The following is a 12882-nucleotide window of genomic DNA, read 5'->3' as shown; positions in this document are numbered from 1 at the left end:
ATGAAGGGAGGGCATCGGGAGCACCCTGGCTTGTGCCTTCAGGGGTCCCTGGCAAACCCCATGGCGTACTTTGGGGGGAGCAGAACTCGTGCCTGTTTCTGCATCTGAAGCCTGTTCCCAGACCCTGTCACTTGCGGGTGATGGCGATGAGAAGGGCATCCTTGGTCCTGCATGGAGTGAACAGTCAATCGAGGGCTAGTGAGCATGGCCCGTGGGGCAGACAGACAGGCCTGGGTTCCGGTCCTGCCTCTGCCCCCTACTCCTGGCTTCGTCTTGTGCCAGTTGCTTCACCGCCCTCGGAGCTTCCATTTTCTCCTCTGTGAAGAGGAGTGGACCTGAGAGGGTGCTGACCTCCTGGGGTGACTGTGAGCTGCCCTCACCGGGGTTCCCGGCGCAGCGTACGCGCTTGCTAATGAGGATCTGATGAGACTGGAAGTGTCGAGCGTGGAGTCTGGCACACAGTAGGAGCTCTGTAAGTGGTTGCAGATGTGGTTGGCTGTGCTCTTGGTGGGAGCCAGCGAGATGAGGGCAAAGTGTGTAAAGCCGTGTCTGGGAGCTTAGGCCAAGTGGAAACAGGATCCAAATTAAGGGCATTACTCACTGTTCTTTCCTGTGGGGACATGACATTGTGTGTGGCTCGGCCAGGCTGCCCGTGAGGGTGTCTAGCGCACAGCAGACGGGTGTTCTTCGGGCTGTACTGGAGGGGAAGTGGCCTGGAGTCTTCTCTGTTCCTCCCCCAAATGCGTTGATATCCCAGCACGGGGGTCCCGTCGACAGAAGGAAGACCTGCCCTCAGCGAGCACCACCTGCTCCCCACGTCCCCTGCAGCCCGAGTCCCGTTCCCGTGATGCCTGGCCCCCGGGGGGTGGCTGCCCACGCTGGGCCCCGCCCCACCACACACAGACCCCCTTGGCGAGGCCTGCAGGGCGGTGAGTGCGTGGGCCCACACGGGCGTCGCTCAGGCCTGTGTTGAACCCGGTCCCCTCACAACAGGCCACGTTGAGCCTGGAGCGGGGAAGAAGGAGCCTGTGTTCCCGGAGCTGCCGTTGGTCCCGTGCCCGCCCGGGGCCGCGTCGGAGCCAGCGTGCCAGCAGAGCCCGCTGTTTATTTGTGCAGCACAGGGAGTGTGGGGCGGGCCACCCCGCTCTCCCTTCATCCAGGAAAAGAGAGCGAGAGAAGCCAGGCTGGCCTGCCCCGGTGCCTGTGGCCAGGGCTCCGGGCTTCACTCCCCCTTCCCCAAAGGGTACTTCAGAATTGCCCAGCGGACGTGGAGACGGACTGCCCAGTATAAATCCCGGCTCCGCCCGCTCTGGTTTGCTCAAGCCCTAACCTCTCAGGGCCTCAGTTGCCTCCTCTGTGTAGTGGGGACTATCGCAGAAGGGATCTTTAAGGGCCGGAGTGAGGAATAATTGAGTTGAGACAGGTAAGGTGTTTAGCACAGGGCCTAGCCACCAGGGCCGCTTGTGTTTCTATTACACCTGTGACATGACACCTCGCTCCCTCAATGACAAGATTTCTAGATGGGAACTGAAAGCAGCTTTTCTTCACAAAGGCTCCACTGGAAGGTCTGGTTTACCCAATCAGGTGAGGATCTTGAGGTCCAGAGAGGGAAGGTGTTTTGCCCAAGATCACACAGCAGGACCACAGCCAGACTCCAGCATCTGCCTCCGCTAATCTAAGTCATTCAGGGGAGGGGTTTGGGGTGGCGAGTGAGAATCAGCATGACCTCAGCCAGGCCGTGCCCAGGCTGTGGCTCTGCACCTCCTCCCTCTCCCCTTGGGGTGCTCTACCGCACGCCCCTGAGCCCCGCTGCAGGAGCCAGGCAGAAATGTGATTTTTCATTCTCTGCCCGGCCTCCCTCCGAGACGTCTCCAGGCAGCTCGGACAGGAACCTCTTGGCAGCCTGGCTACCTGGGGCAGCCTTTGTTCCTCCAGTGCTCCCAGGGGCCTCCATGGAGCCTGCCCCGGGGATGTGGGACACTGAGGCCCAGAGAGGTCAGGCACATCGATGGGCTCACGCAGCAGCCAGATATTTAGATCTGTCACAGGCGATAGAAAAGGGGAGAAGAGGGTACTTCTGGGGGCTCCCTTTCTCTGGCGTGGGCTTAACAAGTTCCATCTTATTCTAACCACTTGTTTGCATGTAACTAACATTTTTCTATATCATGTTGGTTTTTTCTCTTTAATGCTCAGGAGCCCAGGTATAGGGGACAGTTAGGTTCAGGGCCTCAGGTCTGATAGGGTTAATATTATGGCTATGGTTGGTTGACAGTAGTGACAAGGGTGGGTGGGAAGAGAGGAGATTTGAGAGAAAGATGGGCCTGTTTAGAGAAAATACAGTCACTCCATGAACCATGGTTTCTTGCCAGACAATTCTTGTCGTGGGGCTGGCCTGTACAGTGTAGAATATTTAACACACACACACACACACACACACACACACACACACCCCGCCTCTACCCACTGGATGCCAGTAGCACCCCTTTGGTTGTGACAACCAAAAATGCCAGCAGACATGTAAGTCCATAACTCTTCAAAACAACGCCTGGAGGTACATATCCCCATTTGTTGCAGGAGGAAATGGAGGCACAGAATGGTTAGCCTCTTCCCCTGCCCCACCCCCAAATCAGTATGTGGGCAGCAGAGGAGAGATGAGACCAGGTGGTCTCCAGCTTATACGGAGGCGCTGCCTCCCAGCTCTCCAGGGTCTAGGGACTTGGCTCTTCCCACTGGGGACAGTCTCATCCGATCTGAAGCGGGGTCTCCAGCCTGGGGCCCAGGATCTTCGGGTTCTCCTGGGTCTTGTCTTCAACTCTGGGGTGCCTGAGATCGACAGCCCCACTCATTCCTAGCTGCCCTCCCAAGGAGATGGCCCAGTGAGATTCTGGGAAACAGGACATGCCTCCCCCTCGCTACGCGAGAGGAACCAAAGCCCCCATTTGCTTACTTGACCCTTCCGGCAGCTGGCTCAAGGAGAAGGATCCCTGTCCCTATTTCACAAATATTTATGTAGGTGGAGGTCCAAAGAAATCAGAGGAAATGCCCAGAGTCCCTTAGCTAGTAAGGGATGCAAAGAATCTCATACGGGAGAGAAAGGTCTGATAGCTAAAGCGAAATGGAAAGAAGTGGTGGGGGAGGGGCAGCAATCAAGAAATGAGTTGGGAAAGGGCCTGTGTAAAATGTATCCCAGCAATGACTTCAGCGCCACAAACAGACCGAAGAGCGTTCTTCGCTCTGAGCTCGGAAACCCAGCCCCGGGACCTTGGGCACCCAGGCCAGCCTCCTGCGGGCCACCTCTCACAGCGGCCTCTTCTCTTTCTCTTCCCAGGGTGACGTGGGAACGTTGGGTCCAATTGGCTACCCAGGACCTAAAGGCATGAAGGTAAACAGGGCCATTCCCTATCCCAGGCCTCGTCCCATCCAGGCACCCCCCGACCCATTTCAGCCTGAAAGGAAGGGTGCCCTGACATGAAGCTGGAGGGGACGGGGGAGGCCATGGGTGCTGGGGGGGGGGGGGAGGGGAGTGAGCAGAGAGCCGGTTATCTGTAGGCCCTTAATGCCAGGCGTCTTTATTGGACAGCAGTCCTGGAGCTGAGCATGCGTCTGATCTGGTTCCAGACCTCAGGGCACTGAAAGTCCAGTGGGGACATCACTGGGGACACAGGAGCTTAATGGAAAACCACTGAGCTTCTACATCCTGAGGGGGGCGAGCGTCCAGGAGGAAGAGGGGCCGACACTGGTGGGACATGTTGGGGGCGACCCTGTTGCCGGTGCGGTGGTTCCTGAGTCCTCCGCCCCTTCGCATGCTCCCTCAGGCCGCACCATTGCCGGAGGAGCTGGGGCCGTCGCCCCTTTCACAGATGAGAAATCCGAGCAAGCGGCTACAGCAGGTGCCTGGGCTAAGCCAGGGCTCCTGACGCCAGCGGCTTTGAGCCGCCCTCAAGCCCGACCCCCGCCTTTGTCTTGCAGGGGCTGATGGGAAACGTGGGGGAGCCCGGACTGAAAGGTGATAAGGTGATCTGAATACTCCCTTATTGCACTGTGTTTTATCTGCATGCGACCCCCCTCCGCCTTGGCTGCTGCTGACCTCGCCAGGTCCACTCCCTTGCACTCCTGCCTCCCCTCGCCCCCCCCCCCCAATCTGTGCTCCCAGCTTCTCCCTTGTCACTCTGGGTGGGGCTCAGACAGGTGGTTCTGGGGCCATGCAGACCTTGGCAGATAGAGCATGGAGGACTGCTGAGGCACGGGCAGGGAGTAAAGCAAGGCAGGCGTCTGAATTCAGAGTGCACAGCTGAGGCCAGGGTCCGGCTTCGAGGCCAAAGCCATGGAACGAAGAGGGTGGGGGTGAGGGTGGGGGTGGGGGATAGAGAGGAGGAGTGATGCTGAGATGATGGGGCCCAGCGCAGGTATGACGTGGGGTCCAGACCTCTCCAGGCACAGGAAGAAACAAATTGACATAAACGGTCCGATTGGAACTGGGAACCCATCCCAGAGACCACATGGTCTGAAAACACAACAGAGAAGCCAGGATGGGCCCCTGAGCCCCTGTACGCTCTTCCCCAGTTACCACGGGGCCGCCACCCTTGCCACTTGTCCTTTGCACAGCCCTGCTGCCAAGCTCTCACCGTCTCCCCTGTGTCCGAGCAGAGCTGGAAGTGGGTGGATGGGTCCCCAGGGCCCAGGTGGACAGTACCTGGCCTGGGTCCTGCAGGACCTGAGTGACAAGGACCTGGGGGCTGTTCTGCTCTGCCCCTGGCCATCTGCCTCCCTCCTCCCCTTGACCAACCAGGCACTCCAAAGGGAGTGCAGGAGGGCTTTCGGCAGCATACGTGGTCCCAGGAGCCCGAATGGCGAATGGCGGAGAGAGGCCAGGCTCCTTCTGTAACTGTCTGCGGATGGCTGCTCCCCCTACATCTGGGAAACAGGAGCAGGGACCAGTGCTGGGCCCCATCTGGGTGCTCTGTGGGCATTAACCCATCCATCCTCCCAACCCACCCACCCCCACCTCCCACCCCATGAGGTAGGAAGCTTGCCTGAGGCCACGCGGCTGGTAGGTAGTGTCAGGATTCAAACCCAGGCACCTGAGCCAGGAGCACGGCAGGCCAGAAGGGCACAGCGGACGCGGTCCTCAGAGGCTGCCTCCTCCAGCGCCTGCATTTCACAGCAGGGCGAGCAGAGCCAAAGAGAAGAGATTTGTCAAGGGCGCTCGGTGGTCTGTTGGGCCCCTGGACGCGTAGGAAATTGGAACTGCCGAGCTGTAATGGGCATCCCCAGATTGTCTTAGCAGCGTCCCTCCCAGCCCCCACTTACAGGTCACCAGGCGTGTGATGCTAACCCCAATCCTTTCTCCATCTCTCTCCTCCTCCTCTGTCCCCCACTGTCATACCCAAGCCTCCAGCTGCACCCCCCAGCTCCACCCTCTGACACTGCCCTGCTGCCTGCTGACCTCCCCCCTACCTTGCCCCCACGGCCCTCCCCCTCGAGATGGGGGAGCTTTCTGTTGGAGGCGGGGGGCCTCCCACAGCTACCTATTTACCCTGAGGTTGGAGACATCAGCCGCCTGGGGGAAATGGGAATGTGGGCAGTCAGCTTTTTACAGGCAGCCCTGGCCTCCGCTCACTGTTTCTTCAGGAACATGGAAATAAATGTGTTACATACAACTCGGCTGGCCTGCGGACGGCTGGTGCCCGAGACATTTGGAGATGTGACGCTCCGGGGGGAAGAAGAGGAGGAAGAAATTATTTTTCTGCCTATCGTGTTCAGGACAAGTAAATAAATCTTTAGGGTTAAAAAAAAGATGGAGAAGAAGAAAAGACAAAGAAGTCTCTTTTCTGCCCCCTTGGCTGGGGAGGGGCTTTAATGCTGGGAGAAGCGGGTGATGATCAGCCCCTCTCCCCGCCGCCCCCCCCCCCCCCCCGCCACCCTGGCCCTTCCCGGGGGTGGTGGAGCCATCACCTCATGTTCCGTGGCCGTCCTGCCTGGAATATTAGATTTTCCATGACCCAGCCTGGCCTCCGTCCCACTTACAACCACTTGGCTCCGTCCGCCTGCGTGGAGGCTCTTTCTGGATCCAAGACTCCCGCTCCAGGTCCAGCTTTCTCCACATCCATCGCCCTGATTTCTTAGGTGCCTTTGAAAATATGTAGTGACTCCCTCGCTCCTCCTTTGGATATTAAAGAAAAAAAATTGTTCCTTGGTTCCTACAACTCTAGGAGGCTGTACGAGGTTTTCCAAGTTGGAAAAACTAAAGCTACGTTTCCAAAAAAAATAATAATAATTTTTGTTTTAAATTCTGGCTTTTGTTCTACCAAGGAAGCTCTGCTGGAGGTCACAGCCCTCGCTGCATGGCATGGGTCTCTGAGATGCTCCATTCTCCCAGCTGCTCCCAGGCGGGGCATGTTTTCTGAGCCTGGGCCAGCGCACCGTTGGGAATGTCCACCTCCACGGAGAGCTGGAAAGGGCAAAGGCCGTGCGAGGTGGTGCCCGCACTAAGGAGGCATCTCCTGGCTGGGTTCCTGGGTAGCTCGTTGCCCAGGACGTGGCTGAACACGGGGAGTACGCAGAAGGGATGCCCACAGCCAGAACCGGTGCCACCTCGCCCATGCCACCCTCGCCCACGCCACGGGCTGTCTTAGAAAAGAAACACAGGCCTCACTCGAGACCAGCCGACTCTCTGTTTACAATGGTCTTCACCAGCCGGGCACTCTGGTTTCTCAGCCTGGTGGGCTGGTTTGAAGCAGCTAATTAGAAGTAGACGGAAGCTGGTTCCTGGCATCGAGACTTCCACAGAAGGAAGAAGTGACAGCTCCCAGCCTGGCGGTGGGGAAGCTGGAGCAACAGATGCCAGCACTCAACCACGGAGTGGGCACCATTGTACCAGCTGCGCTCGCTGCCGTGCGACGTCGGTTGATGAAGACGCTCAAGGGTCAAGAAACAGTTCCTTGCACCTGCAGGTGTCAGTTCTGCGGGGAAGGCCAGGTGGCATCGGGCAGTTTAGCTTCCGTTGATAGAGTTTTCGGCCATCTGAGCAACCCCAGGCAGGTCTGCAAATAGGCCGGCTGGGTCCCCCCAGGGCCTGCCTTCCCCGCCCGGGGGCCTGCCTTCTCCTCTAACAAGGCTGCTGCTGGTCAGATGGACTTTGGGAACAGTCTCTGCGAAGCTGTACCCTTGCCAGGGGCTGCAGGTGGGGGAGGCTTCCAGAACCCACTGTGGTCTCCATCGTAACCTTCTTTGCTGGTGTGTATTTAGGGCGAACAAGGGGTTCCAGGTGTGTCAGGAGATGCCGGATTCCAAGGAGACAAGGTAATTGCAGCAGATTCTCTGTGCCTCCCCCCCCCTTTCCACGCCCCCCCCCCCCCCCCATCCTGCTCCTCTCTTCCTGCTTCCTGTCCCAGGGCCCATCACAGCCTAGGTCACAGTGACGGCGAACCTTTTGAGCTCAGCGTGTCAGCATTTTGAAAAACCCTAACTTAACTCTGGTGCCGTGTCACATATAGAAATTTTTTGATATTTGCAACCATAGTAAAACAAAGACTTACATTTTTGATATTTATTTTATATATTTAAATGCCATTTAACAAAGAAAACTCAACCAAAAAAAATGAGTTCGCGTGTCACCTCTGACACGCGTGTCATAGGTTTGCCATCACTGGCCTAGGGCTTACCTCAAGATCATTTCCTTCCAAACAGCCCTGTATTCCGTCCTCATCCACTCTTAGCATCTCTTCCCCGGACTTTATGGGCCTCCTGAATTATTCCCGCTCCTGCCTCTCCCCTCCCTGTCTGCCTCACTGCCACAGGCATTTTCTCCCGAGAGCACAGCTGCTCTGTGCTCACAAACTCTCCATGGCTCCCTATTGCTCCCAGAGTGAAGGCCTGGCTCCCCACCCTGGCACCCAGGACCCCAGTGAGTGGGCCCCCCCGACACTTTCATATCCCTCATCCTTACAGCCCTGTGCTCGGCCCCACTGAACGGCCCACTGCCTCTCTCGGCTTTGCACACACTGCCGCCTCGCCCCCACACCCTCTGCCTGGCCTCTGCTCGCCCTACCCTGCCCTCTCCCCCAGGACCTGCTCCGATGCCATTCTCTCCATCTGCTGGGGGTGTGGCCATTTCATTTCCTCAGTGGCCTGAGCAGCCTGTCTGCCCCTAACCTGCAGCAGCGCCTTTCTCCTTTGGCTGATGGGACATGTGCTCGGCCTCCAGGCAGGCAGCATGTCCCCAGGCTGCCCCTGCACAGCTGGGCCCAGGCTCCTGCCCAGAAGAGTGGACAGTGAGGGCATGTTTGAGTGAGTGAGTGAGTGAGTGAGTAACTGGCCTTCTAACTGATGGACTGAGGCGGCCTGCCCAGGCCGGCTCCTCTTTGCCTGTGTCCCGTACCATGTGGCCGCATCTGGACCTCACCCTGTCACTCAATGAGGCCCAGATGTTGGCCAGCTCTCCCTCTTCCCCTTCCCTCTCTCCTGGCTGGCCTATCCTGACCCAGCCTGGATGTCTCTGGGTTGCCAGACACGCAGGCCTGGCTGCTTCTCCTGCTGGGCTCTGGTCCTCAGACTTCCCTGGACGTAAAGGACACTCCAGGGCCTGCTGGAGCCCCAGGGTCCCAAGGTCCAGGACGACTGGTGAGGACAGGCTGCTGTCCCACCTTTGCCTGCCGGGGGCCCCACGCTCAGGGATGCAGAGCTAGTCCATTTCCCTGCAAGTAGGGAACGTGAGGGCAAGGCTCACCTTCTTCAAAGGTGACTGTTCTCTCGGTCTCAGCCTGGCCAGGAGGACCCAACAGCTGTTCATCTGGCTATTTCTGGTCTGCACTAACCCCAGCCTGCTCTGGCTCTTTTCCAGGGCAGCCAGGGATTGCCGGGGTTCCCAGGTGCACGGGGGAAGCCAGGGCCTCTGGTAAGTACCTTCTGTTCTGAGACCCCCAAACCTCACACCCTCCAAAAGGTCATCCAGGACCTCACTTCCTCCTGCAGCAGCCCCGGGTGATGAGCAGGGCAAAGCAGGAACGGAGATTCTCCCACTTCACAGATGAGGTCACTGAGGCCCAGAGGGTAGGCACTTACCAGCATCATAGATAGGCCTCAGTCACTGGCAAGCACTTGGGCTTCAGATACCTTGTAAATAATAGTAGCATAATTAATAATAGCAATAGGTGTCATTTACTTATTGAATATCACTGTGTGTCAGATTCTTCTGATAACCCCAGGGGTTATAGAATTATTCTTGCTCCCATTTTACAGATGGGTAAACTGAGGTTTCACAAGATGAAATGACTTCTCCAGGATCCCATGGCTAGTAAGTGTAGGAGGCGGGGTTTGAACAGTAATAGCTCGTTCTAGTTATCTAGGCAGATTTCATTTGCATACTCCTGTGCTTTCCAACCGCCTGCAGCGGGGGGTAACACAAGGGATCAGGAAAAGGTGAGCCCTCCCACCCCCTAATCTCTTCTCTTCCACAGGGCAAGGTTGGAGATAAAGGATCCCTTGGGTTTCCTGGGCCCCCTGGGCCTGAGGTAGGTGATGCCCTATTTCTCTATATCTGGTTGCAACTGGGACTGGGTATTGTCCTTGGGAAACCAAGACCCAGAGACAGGGAGATACTTGTCTGAGGTCACACAGCAAATGAGAGATGGGACTGAGAATAGAAATTCCGAGGTAGGCCATCTTTTCTGCCTCTGCCCTCGGTCAGTGGCACGCGGAACCGAAGCTGGCCTCAGAGACCCTCCCTAGCTTTGTGGCCGCCTTTACAGTTTCCAGGGAAAATACCAGGAGAGTCCTCTGAGCTCTGCACATTCTCTCCCGTCTGCGCCCTGGGACCTTTCCAGCCACTCGCAGCCACCCTGCGAGAAAGTTCAGGGTTCAGAGCTCCGGGGCCTGAGAAGTGAGAAGCCACTGTAAAATCCTGGCATTGGAGTGGAGACTGAGAAACAATGAAGGATGGTTTAGCTATTAACATAATAATTTCAGTCCTGGAAGCAGAACCCTGCGAGTGTCCTGTCCGATCCCTGTGGGAATTAGCATAGGTATGCTAGACATTCCTCCTGAGATCCAGGGAGGCGGCTGGGTGAGCTCTGCTGGCCCCCCTCTCTCTACTTTGGGGACTCGCTCTGGAGAGCAGGGCGAGCAGTGCCAGAGCCGTTGTCTGTTCAGGATCAACAGCACCCAGTCCCACCCGCCCTTGACTCCCCGGCCCTGGGCCTGCTCCTCTGGCCAGGTCTCATAGACAAAAGTCTGGCTCTGCCGGGTTCCCCAGATCCTTCCAAAGATCGCTCCCGGGAACGCCCGGATGGATGAGGGAGTGTTTCCTGAGAGCTTCGCTCTCTGACTTTCCACTGTTTTGACTTTGGCCGTGACACCGTCCTATCTTTAGACAAATGGAGTTGGCCTGCTTCGTGGCCCTGACTCCTTCCCCTGGTCACGGTGGAAAAAGGCTCTTCTGCGAGCCCTGGTTTTGCCAGCAGCCCGGCCGGTGCGGGCGGAAAGCGAGCTCCCTCGCAGTTACTAGGCTCCACCTCGTGCCAGGAGGCTGTGCAGTGTCTCTGGGGCGAGAACCTGTTGATGTGCCACCATGATGTGTGGGAGGCATGACGACCACGGGTTCCACAGGAGGACAGGGAGCCCCAGAGCAGGGAGGGGACCTCCTCGGTGTCCCTGCTTCTGCAGCGAGGAAGGTCCTGGAAGCCGCCGGGCCTGCCTCTCCGGCGTTGGGTTCTGTTTGGATTGGCTGACTCGGAAGATGGCTCTGCTCAGCCGAAGACAGAAGCTGCTGAGCCTGTCAGCGCCTCCCGGGGCCTTTCCTCCTTTCCCAGGGACCATGGTGGGAGCTGCAGCTCCCCAGCCCCGCGTCAGTGATCTCTCACTCGTTAGTGGGCCGACCCATGTGGGCACTGGAACCTGATCTGTGCCCCCATTGCCAAGTTCTCCCTGGAGAAGGGCCCACCCCAAGCAGACTTGTTGTCCTAGGAACCCGGACCCCAGACCCTTTTGGATGCAGCTTTTTATTGAGTGCTTACCAGGCAGCAGGCGTACTCCCCTTAGGGCTCACAACAGCCCTGTCAGGCGGGCGTTGGTGCTCACCATTTTGCAGATGAGGAAGCAGAGGCCCAGAGCGGCTCAGGGACTTGCCTGGTCACACGGTGCTTGGAGTTGGTGGCAAAGTAGGATTTGGAGCCCCTCGTTTTGAAGAAAAAAACATGGGGCCTCGGCTACCTAGGTTAGCTCCAAATTCAGGACCATTCTTGCCGTGGCCGGTGACAACGGTGATAGGATGTTTGAGCTGCAATTTAGCAGGAATTACCAAAACGTCAAAAGAAGGGGGGAAAGAAAAGCCACCTTATGAAGGCAAGATGGGAGGAGGCATTTGGCTTCGGGGACTTATATAAAAAAAGGCTTTCTTTGGTTTCTAGCTAGCCGGTACGTGAGGGAGGAGGGAGGCTGCCCCAGAAGTGAGTGGGGTCCTAAGCTGAATTCACAGGCATTACACCTAAAACAAAGCCAGCGTGACGCTGTGGAGGAGGAAAGGAGGGATCCTGCTCCATGTCAGGGAGGAACTTCCACTGCCCAGTCATCCATCTCAAGGACTGGTCTGGGAGCAGTGAGCCCCCATGGAGGGTGTGGGAGTCTGACCGCCTGGCCAGGATGTAGTGGGAGGAGCCAAGAGCAATTAGATCAGTGCCTTTGAGCTGTTCAAAGTCACAGCAACCCCGGAACATACTCACACCTGCGGGATCCCTGCAGTCAGAGATGACACTTCTCAAAGCAGGAGGGGGCTGGCTCTGGGCCCCGGCTCATCCGGGCTCAGGACTGGAGAAATTCTAGGGGAGACGCCCCGGTGTGTGCTTGTTCCTGTGCTGCATACGTTCTGCATTGTTTCATGGCCTTTTCTCAGCAACCCTCCGAGGCGTAGGCCTGGTACCGCCATCCCCGCTTTAGAATCAGAATCAGGGCAGTGAACTGTGCTGCCCCGGGTCACGCCCACGCAGGGTGGGATGGAAACCCAGGTGGGCACCCCCAGGATCTATGCTCTTAGCACTTCTCTTCACAGTCCCCATGGGTGACCCCTGCTCTCTGCCTCCCCCTAGGGATTCCCCGGAGACATCGGCCCCCCTGGGGACAACGGCCCAGAAGGTGTGAAGGTGAGTCCCTGCCACGGGCAGCTCCACTGAGGAAGCTGACAGTTCTGTGGCAACCACAGGCCTCCTGGGTGGCCGCCTGCAGGGGAGTCTTGCCAGCCTGTGATGGGGATGGAGGTGCCACCTCAGTGACCTCTCTTTGTTCTCTGCTCACAGGGGAAGCCTGGAGCTCGAGGCCTGCCGGGACCCCCTGGGCAGCTGGGGCCTGAGGTAAGACCATCTGGCCCTGCCCCTGCCCCTGTCCATCCTCCCCCAACCCCCGGCCCACTCTGTCCTGTGTCCTACAGGCCTTAGGCACACCCTCCAGCTCATTCCTGGCAGCCCTGCTCTGCGGCCTGTCCAGGTGCCTTCTCTGCCCTGGCCTGCCGGGTGGGCCACTCCCTCCCTCCGCGGCACCCTCCTGCACCCGCCTGCCCTGGGGTTTCTTCCTCGGAGCCGCTGCCACTGCGCCTGCTCACGGTGGCACAGTTTCTCGGGCACTGATATGGGAGGGTAGGAATGGCCGGCTCCATCTTACGCGTGAGGCCTCATGACTCACAGGAGTGAAGAGACCGTCCAGTCCTGTGGTTAGTGGCAGGCAGGGCTGGGATTCAAAGCCAGGTCTGCTGGCGCCCAAAGCCCATGGATACCATGACATAGACCCTATGCTGTTCACTTCCTGCTCCTGGGAGCCGCCTGGGGCGTCCTCAGAGAAGCATGTGACTAGCACGGCTAGTAAGTGGCAGCGAGATCTGCTGTTCACTCACACGTG

At 58.0% G+C, this 12882-nt stretch overlaps 1 protein-coding gene across 1 annotated transcript in view; it reads left to right on the top strand.

Moving 5' to 3' along the window:
- Window positions 1-12882, top strand: part of COL27A1 (collagen type XXVII alpha 1 chain) — a gene marked incomplete at its 5' end in the record, with an annotated part of 128550 nt that overhangs the window by 57313 nt on the left and 58355 nt on the right. Inside the window, 7 exons of the mRNA XM_081103611.1 lie at window positions 3329-3382; window positions 3970-4014; window positions 7249-7302; window positions 8843-8896; window positions 9459-9512; window positions 12081-12134; window positions 12288-12341. Coding sequence (XP_080959737.1) covers window positions 3329-3382; window positions 3970-4014; window positions 7249-7302; window positions 8843-8896; window positions 9459-9512; window positions 12081-12134; window positions 12288-12341 — 369 coding nt within the window. The remainder of the gene's footprint in view (window positions 1-3328; window positions 3383-3969; window positions 4015-7248; window positions 7303-8842; window positions 8897-9458; window positions 9513-12080; window positions 12135-12287; window positions 12342-12882) is intronic.

This window comes from Myotis nattereri, assembly GCF_964212035.1.
Source record: "Myotis nattereri genome assembly, chromosome: 12".
NCBI classification, from domain to species: Eukaryota; Metazoa; Chordata; class Mammalia; order Chiroptera; family Vespertilionidae; genus Myotis; species Myotis nattereri.
This window is presented reverse-complemented; position numbering and strand designations above follow the sequence as displayed.